Source organism: Raphanus sativus, chromosome 6, assembly GCF_000801105.2.
Source record: "Raphanus sativus cultivar WK10039 chromosome 6, ASM80110v3, whole genome shotgun sequence".
Classification (NCBI taxonomy): domain Eukaryota; kingdom Viridiplantae; phylum Streptophyta; class Magnoliopsida; order Brassicales; family Brassicaceae; genus Raphanus; species Raphanus sativus.
The window spans coordinates 4,766,891-4,776,213 of NC_079516.1; the positions used below are offsets into that span (position 1 = coordinate 4,766,891).

Here is a 9,323-nt window from a genome sequence, read left to right on the forward strand (position 1 = left end):
AATTTCAAGAAATGCAATTAATGTTTTTGAGATTCACAATTATTCATAATTAGTTGATAAAAATTACATTGAAAATATGAAAAATACATCTTTTTGAAACAAAAAAAATTCCTAAAACATACATCTTTAAAAAACAGAGGGAGTAATGTTTTTACGAGTTAATGCATTTTAACTAAAAAACAAAAACAAATATTTATTAGAACTTACATATTTAAAAATATTTAAATAAAAATTCAAAAAGAAAATTAATTTCTAGAAAACGAAATAAATTTAAATAAAATAAAAGTAAAGTCAAGTAGTTAAACAAAATGAGAAGAAACAAAAACTAATGAGAGTTACAATTCTGGTTTTTTATTTAAATTGATGAAATTAAAATTAAAATAACACAATAAATTAAAATTAAAAATTTATTTAATAGTGAAAAGACAAATGGCAGTGTGCTCAACCACTAATCAGTACTCAGTACTGACTACCAAAATAAAAAGTGTTCAACTGCTCCAATGTCCACCATTGCTCTCAAGACATTATCCCAAGAAATAAAACGGCAGAGAACAAAAGAAAAAACCATTCAAGTCCTTTCATCTCAAGACACGTGCCGAGTTCTCTCTGCAAGACACTTATTGACAACTTAGAGCAGTCGCGTCACCGAGCGTTTCAGCCGCGATTGCAACCTAAGATAAACGTTTTCAATAACTTTTTAACTAACCACTACAAACTCATTACTACAGAATTCTCTATATATTTTCTTAATTTAATATTTAGCAAAAAAAAAAAAACTCATTACTACAGAACCTAACAAAAAAAATGACAGCAACATTAAAGCGTTTCAACTACTTGTCTTTCATTAACTCTCCGCTCCACAACTCCACGGTTTTGTCCTGTCGTCGTCGTCGTCGTCTTCCTCCTCGTTTCTTCCAATCTAACCATCTCTTCTGTAAGTTCTCTTTCACTGAATCTATGATCTTGCTGTTCTTTTGTTTGGTTTTGATTCGCTTCGTCAACCGCATGTTACATGTTCGACGAAATGTCTTAAAGATTCGTACTTTCAGTATATAACGTTGATGATCTATAGAACACATTAGTTTTATCTGAATTATATGGATATGTTGTTGGAGCATCAATTTTGTTGATTGATTAGTTATATATGAATAACAATGATGCAGCTTCTCAGTCTGGTTCACTCATGGAAGTGTTCAAAGCAGCTTTTTCAGAAGGGTCTAGGGCCTCTGATAGGATAGCGATCAAAGCCGATGGAAAGAGTTACTCTTATGGCCAGCTTACATCCTCTGCCTTGACAATCTCTAAGTTGTTCCACAACGACGATACTAAAAATGTATAGCTATTTATACTTTTTTTTTTTTTTTTTTTTTTTTTTTTTTTTTTTTGGAAGTTTAAGTTCTGCCTTTTTTTTTTTTTTTTTTTTTTAATATTAATATAATAATTTCAACCCGTTGAAACGGGAATTTAGGATCCGGTTACAAGCCCAACTCGAACAAAAGTTCCTAAGTCAATATATTACAAGCTACCTTCGCCCACCCACTAAACCAAGCACAATCCGATAGCCCGTTTTTAAAATTCTTAAGACCTGTTTGCCGTTCTCAACCATTGACGTTGCTTATGGGACCGTGAGGTTCTCCTCATTGCTTCGGATGCCCGGAACTCCTATACCGTCTTTAGTGTAGCTAGCTCTCAGGGATCTCCTTGGAACTCATAACTTTCACCACCATTTAACACCGACGCAATAGAAGAAGAGATTAGAGTCATACCAAGTGAAAATCGCTCCAATCCCTCTGCACCTTCTAGCACGCCAAGCCATTCGGAACATGGAGCCGAAAGGGCTCACAAGACCAAGCGGATAACTACAAACTGGGCACGAGACAGCCACAACCAAACGAAGCCGAAGAACACTCTAAGACCTGCAAAAGCAAAGGGTAACGACACCACCGCGAACACAAATATGCCCACGGCGTCGGGAAATGTCACAACCACCGATCAAGCCACCGAGGGAGGAGATACTCTGCTGACAAAACAGAGACACACAAACCACTCGTCGATCGTCTCATCCGAGAACCGGACAAAGATAGCCTAAGCCGTCAGAAGCTAATCTTGTGGCAAGGAGAAGCTTTGAAAAAAAACACACACAAGAGTGAAACAATCGGGAGCAAGTCGACACAACTCTCCAATTGACGGCAACCAAAGGACGGGAAGAAGAACAGAGATTGAAAGGAGGACCACAACATCGCCTTGAAGACGCCATAGACGACGTATCCAACACCGCTCCGGAACAGCACCTCACGGAAGAACACCCCGAGTCCTGACACACGCCAGCTACTAGAGGCTACTAACGCCTTTGAGAAAAGGGACTCCAAAGCTCTCAAGAAGAAGAGGTCAGAGCCGACTCTGAACTAGACGCCTAGGAGAGAGCACAGCTCCGCCTCCACACTCCCCTTACCAGCAGGGAACCACCGGCAAGCCCATCCAATCTGCCTCCACACGCAGCTGTCTCCACAAGGGGCTAAAAGTACCCCTCACAAAACCCTAAAAAATCCGACTTCACCAAACGCGAGCTCACAGACCCCGTGTCGAGGCTCCACCACCCAACAAGCTGCACCAACGCCGGAGCTTCCCTGCAGTAAAGACGGCACCGACGAGCCTCCAGGAGCAGAAACATCGGACAAGACGAGGAGAGGGAAAGATACGAAGGTGAAGCAAAGAGAAAACAGAGATGAGGAAGAGAAGGAACCTCCGCCGTCGAGCGCTAACGTACCGGACACAATCCGGCCACTCAACGACGGAGCAAAACGAAATTGAAAGTTTTGGTTTTTAGAGATGGAAGAGAGAGATGAGAGAGAAAGTAGATCTGGAATCTATTGGATAATTAGTCAACTGAAAGTTCTGCCTTTCTTTGCTCTTCCAACTCAGCTATTTATACTTGTATAACCTATCCCAATTTGTTTTGTTTCTTTACATAATTTCTCACTTGTCTACATTTTAGGGAGGTGAAAGTGGGAAGTATGAAGGATTTGGTAGTCTTCAAGGAGCTAGAGTTGGAATTGTGGCGAAACCATCAGCTGAGTTTGTTGCAGGAGTCCTTGGGACTTGGTTTAGTGGTGGCGTGGCAGTTCCACTTGCACTCAGCTATCCTGAGGCTGAGCTCTTATATGTCATGAATAACTCGGTATATGAAAAATCTATTTGCCTTGGTGTGCTTTAGATTCATTGTTTACTTTGCTTGATATTTTGAGCCTTCCTGCTAGTTTTAGTCCTTGCACAGTAGAAAAGGTACTTGAAGGCTTAGGTTTTCCTAGTTAGCTCTGTCTTCTACCAAATTCAAGCTTAGCAAAATGAGTGTGTGTTTTGTGCTACTGTTAACTCTGTAATAAAAGTTCATATTTTTCTGGAGCTATAATCTTGTTGTTGTCTTTGGTTTCTAGGATATATCTGTGTTACTGAGCACGGAGGACCACAGCGAAACTATGAAAACGATAGCAGCAAAGAGCGACGCTAGATTTCATCTGATTCCTCCTGTTGTTAACTCAGCTTCGGAGACTGTTACACGCAATCAGTTTCAAGATGACAGTTTTGAAGGAGACGGAGAGCTTCTAGGTTAGATTTTGAATAATATACTTGAAACATTGAACTATATTCAAGGCTGTTCTTGACTTCTTTGTACATTCAATCAGTTAATAGTCTATCTTTTTTTCTACCCCACATCACTTTTTTAAAAGTCTGTGCAGATGATCCAGCATTGATCGTCTACACCAGTGGTACAACTGGTAAACCAAAAGGAGTTGTCCATACTCACAAAAGCATCAACTCTCAGGTATGTATGTATATTCAACCCTCCATTTATATAGCTCACGTCATGTGGACATCCCACTCAACCTGCATTAGGATGTGGCTGCATAGATCGAACTGATAGCAATGGTTACTCCATGTGGGTAAGAGAAATGATGATCTAACTTAGAAGCTTCTAACTGTTGCAGGTTAGAATGCTAACTGAAGCTTGGGAGTACACATCTGCTGATCACTTTCTCCACTGCCTCCCATTACATCATGTTCATGGTCTTTTCAATGCTTTGTTTGCTCCTCTTTACGCTCGGTCTTCGGTAATTTATATTTCCATATATGCTTCTGTTAGCTCTTTCAAAAATAACAAGCTGGTTATTAATGTTTACATTCCTCCTTGAAGGTTGAGTTTTTGCCCAAATTCAGTGTTAGTGGAATCTGGCGCAGATGGCGTGAATCATATCCGTTGAATGATGAGAAAACAGACGACGCCATAACTGTATTTACTGGAGTAAGTCTTTCTTGTTTTTTGGCTTTTATTCCTTAACTACTACTGTCATGCTTTAGGCTGTCCCTGCCTCAAGTTAATTGTTTGATTTCATTGTAGCTTAAAGCTCTTTCTTGAATCTGATACAGCAAGTTTATTTTACAGGTTCCAACCATGTATTCTCGGTTGATACAAGGATATGAAACAATGGATCAAGAAACGAAAGAGTCGAGCGCTTTTGCTGTGCAGAAGCTTCGCTTAATGGTAAGTAACCATTAACCAAACATCTGAGAAGAGCAGATCTTAGCTTAGTTACTACTATCATTCATAATCCCTTAGACGGCTATTCTATCATTTATATCCTTAGAAGTGCTTACATCTTTGCTGATGAAATACATTTTTTTTTTTCAGATGTCTGGCTCATCTGCTCTTCCTAGACCGGTCATGAATCAGTGGGAAAGTATCACAGGTCATCGTCTTCTGGAACGTTACGGCATGACTGAGGTAACTAGCTTTTCCTGTCTCTTTTAGTTACTTCATGCCATTGAATCTGATTAATTTGGATTTTGATTGAAATTCACAGTTTGTAATGGCTATATCAAACCCCTTGCGAGGTGCAAGGAAGGCAGGTACTGTCGGGAAACCACTTCCCGGTGTTGAGGTCAGTAATATCTTACAACTAAGGTACTAATGTTTCAGATACGAAGCTATGAAACTGAAAAAAACAGAATGTCTGTGAACTAACATTATAGGCTAAGATTGAACAAGATGAAAACGATACGGATGGAGTAGGCGAGATCTGTATAAAGAGCCCATCTCTGTTCAAAGAGTACTGGAATTTGCCACAAGTGACTAAAGAATCGTTCACGGAAGATGGATACTTCAAGACCGGCGATGCTGGTCGAGTAGATGAGGATGGACATTACGTGATTCTAGGACGTAAGCAAGAACATTCAAACAGACAGTCTATGAGTGTGCTTTGTGTGTCTTTCTCTTTGAGACATGTTCTCTTCTCTGGTGTTGTCGGATCAGGTACCAGCGCTGATATTATGAAGGTTGGAGGGTACAAGTTGTCTGCCTTGGAAATAGAATCAACCTTACTCGAGGTAAAATCAATATACATATGAGTTTTTAGATAAACTTAATCATTAACTGAAGTCTATGGGGATGTGTGCTGTGCAGCACCCTACGGTTGCAGAATGTTGCGTGCTGGGGTTGCCAGATAAAGATTATGGGGAAGCGGTTACAGCGATTATCGTAGCGGAGTGTGGAGCAAAGAGGAAAAGAGAAGAAGAGTCAAAACCTGTGTTGACCTTAGAAGAACTCTGCGGTTGGGCTAAAGACAAGCTTGCTCCTTACAAGGTAACTATCTTTACAAAAACCTGACCAAACTATAGTCTGTACAAATATTCACCGAATTACCTTTAATTTTAATTTGGGAAAATCGTATAAAAAACCTTCAAAGTGTCACTTACTACCATTTTAAACCTTGAAGTTTTTTCATAACACTTTTAACCTTCAAATTGACTTTTGTATCATAAAAAACCTTCAAAGCAAAAAGTTGACCTGTTCAGCAGGTAATTTTTCAAAAATAATTATTTAATTAATAAAATAAATAAAATAATAAATAAATAAATTTAAATAATAAATAAAATCGAAACTTTTTATAAAATTCACAAAAATAAAAACATAACAAAAACTTTAATTAAAATTTAGAAAATTAAATAATTTTCTAAAATTTTAACAAAATAAAAATAACTAAATTTTAATAATAAATGAGATTAAATTTAAATAGAGAAGAACTAAATAATTCATTTTTTTAAAAACTGAAAATTCAAAATTGAAAATAGTTCTTTTTTTTAATTATAATATTTTTTTCAAAAAATATATCATATCATCGTGGACAATAACAATTTCAAATATATCACTAAAGACAATGATGGTTTCTGACTTTTATTTAATTTATGAGTTTTAATTAAATTTTACGATTTTTGTTTAATTTTCTGATTTTTTATTTTAGTTATTAAATAATATTATTTAAAATATTATTTAATTAGTAAAATAATCAGAAATTAAATAAAAATCAGAAAATTAAACAAAAATCGTAAAATTTAATAAAAACTCATAAATTAAATAAAATCAGAAAATTAGAAAAAATCAGAAAATTAATTAATATTTAGAAAAATAAAAAAATCATATATTTCAAAAAGAATGAAAATTCAAAAGTTTGAAAATTTTTTTTTTGTTATTTTCAAGATGATGTTGGAAACTATCATTGGAGATATGACAATTATCGTCATTGTTAATAGCTATGTGAGAAACCATCAGCGTCATTGGTGAATTTTGAATTTTTACTTTTCTATTTCCCACTTTTTAAATAAAATTTGTGACCCTTTTATTTAGTTCTTCTCTATTTAAATTTAATTTTATTTATTATTAGTTTTTTAGATATTTTTATTAATATTTTAGAAATTTGTTTAATTTTAAAAATATTTAATTAATTTTCTAACTTTTTTTTCATTTTTGAAAATTTTATTAAAAGTTTTGATTTTTATTTATTTTTGGATTTTTATTTATTTATTTTATTTATTAAATAATTATTTTTGAAAAATTACCTGCTGAACCGGTCAACTTCTTGATTTGGAAGTTTTTAATGATACAAATGTCACTTTGAAGGTTAAAAGTGTTAGTGAAAAAACTTCAAGGTTTAAGGTGTTAGTAAGTGACATTTTGAAGGTTTTTTATGCGATTTTCCCATTTTAATTTTGTTTTTTTTCTAGTTACCGACACGTTTGCTGATATGGGAGAGCTTGCCTCGAAACGCCATGGGAAAGGTAATTAAAAAGCCTTTGGTTGTTTGGTGTGAATAAGAATCATTCTCATATTTTTGGAGTTGGCAGGTGAACAAGAAAGAGCTAAAGAAATCTCTGGATCATCATCAGGAGTAGATTATTCTCAGACAAACCATGTATCTCTCTCTAAATGCTTCTTGTTCTTTGAATTGTAATACGCACCTGTATAAATAAATAAAATTTATATTTTCTATATTATACTGTTGACTTAATAAGGTCAGGAATCAAGACCAAATAATTTGGAAATAAATCTTAATTTATTTTATACTACTCTGTACTAGGCTTTGCTAATGATCATGAAGAACAGAAAGGATTAGCGTTGACCAAAGTCTTTTGATTCTGACAAGCGACCGTTTAGTTTAAGGGCCTGACTGGTGTAACCGCAGCGGTTGCGGTTGCAGGAGTTTGCGGATGTGGGTGGTTGCGGTTTTAAGCGTTTTCTAGAGATTTGTACGACTGGTACAACTGTTAGAAATTGTTGAGTTTGCGGGACTCTTATGACTGGTAAACTACGAAACGCAACATCTGTTAAATAATAATTTAACAATATTTACATTTTATGTAATTATAAAAATATTAAAAATCATAATAATATGATAAATATAAATTTATATTTATAAAATCATATTATTCAATTTTAAAAATTTATAGAAAATATTTTAGTTTTGAATTTTTATAATATAAATTGAAATATAATATGAATACATTTTACAATTTCTATTATTTCAATTGAAAATTTTTATTGGATATTTTAGTATTATTTTTATTTATTCTGTTTTTAAAGAAAAAAAAATTATCCTCCCGCAACCGCTCGCAACCGCAAACGCTAGCTGGAACCAGCTTTTGATTTTAAGAGGTTCGGAGCGGTTTGAAGCGGTTTAAAGCGATTTGTAGCGTTTTCTGTGATTGTTTCGAAACGCCAATAACTGCTATGAACCGCAAAAGCTGCGTTTGCGGGTGGTAACGGGAAAACCAGTCAGCACCTAAGGGCCTGACTGGTTTAACCGCAGCGGTTGCGTTTGCGGTTGCGGGAGTTTACGGGTGCGAGTGGTTGCGGTTTCAGCGGTTAGTAATTGTTGCGTTTGCATGACTCTTATAACTGGTAAACTACCAAACGCAACATCTGTTAAATAATAAATTAATAATATTTATATTTTATATAATTATAAAAATAAAATTATAAAAATATAATAAATATAAATTTATATATAAATCATATTATTAAATTTTAAAAAATTATAGAAAATATTTTGGTTTGAAAATTTTATAATATAAATTAAAATATAATATATACATTTTACAATATCTATTATTTTAATTTAAAAATTTTATTGGATATTTTTAGTATTATTTTTACTCATTTTATTTTTAAAGAAAAAAAATTTTATCCTCCCGCAACCGCCCGCAACCGCAAACGCTAGCTGGAACTAGCTTTTGATTTTAAGAGGTTCGGAGCGGTTTGAAGCGATTTGTAGCGTTTTCTATGATTGTTTCGAAACGCCAACAACCGCTGCGAACCGCAAAAGCTGCGTTTGCGGGTGGTAGCGGGGAAACCAGTCATATCCTTACGGCCTGACTGGTGTAACCGCAGCGGTTGCGGTTGCGGTTGCGGGAGTTTGCGGGTGCGAGTGGTTGCGGTTTTAAGCGTTTTTTAGAGATTTGTACGACTGGTATAGCTGTTAGAAATTGTTGCGTTTGCGGGACTCTTATGACTGGTAAACTACAAAACGCAACATCTGTTAAATAATAATTTAACAATATTTACATTTTATGTAATTATAAAAATATTAAAATCATAATAATATGATAAATATAAAATTTATATTTATAAAATCATATTATTCAATTTTAAAAATTTATAGAAAATATTTTAGTTTTGAATTTTATAATATAAATTGAAATATAATATGAATACATTTTACAATTTCTATTATTTCAATTGAAATTTTTTATTGGATATTTTTAGTATTATTTTTATTTATTCTGTTTTTAAAGAAAAAAAAATTACCCTCCCCGCAACCGCCCGCAACCGCAAACGCTAGCTAGAACCAGCTTTTGATTTTAAGAGGTTCGGAGCGATTTGAAGCGATTTGTAGCGTTTTCCTGTGATTGTTTCGAAACGCCAACAACCGCTATAAACCGCAAAAGCTGCGTTTGCGGGTGGTAGCGGGAAAACGAGTCGGCACCTAAATAGT

At 34.7% G+C, this 9,323-nt stretch overlaps 1 protein-coding gene across 5 annotated transcripts; it reads left to right on the top strand.

The window, feature by feature from the left end:
- The first annotated feature begins 367 nt into the window (after nucleotides 1-367).
- On the top strand, nucleotides 368-7,326 carry LOC108813652 (malonate--CoA ligase). 5 transcript variants are annotated; one of them, XM_056989337.1, is made up of 15 exons: nucleotides 375-934; nucleotides 1,164-1,333; nucleotides 2,996-3,178; nucleotides 3,435-3,606; nucleotides 3,729-3,823; nucleotides 3,987-4,109; nucleotides 4,193-4,300; nucleotides 4,442-4,540; nucleotides 4,688-4,780; nucleotides 4,860-4,937; nucleotides 5,029-5,215; nucleotides 5,309-5,382; nucleotides 5,459-5,638; nucleotides 7,057-7,110; nucleotides 7,177-7,326. In XM_056989337.1, exons 1-15 carry the CDS (start codon nucleotides 805-807, stop codon nucleotides 7,222-7,224), a joined length of 1,794 nt encoding a protein of 597 aa, XP_056845317.1. In that variant the 5' UTR covers nucleotides 375-804; the 3' UTR covers nucleotides 7,225-7,326. The 5 variants fall into 5 exon arrangements, with proteins under 5 accessions (XP_056845320.1, XP_056845319.1, XP_056845317.1 ...); XM_056989338.1 differs by having other exon boundaries at nucleotides 381-934; nucleotides 3,738-3,823; XM_056989340.1 differs by lacking the exon at nucleotides 2,996-3,178 and having other exon boundaries at nucleotides 368-934.
- Nucleotides 7,327-9,323: the final 1,997 nt, after the last annotated feature.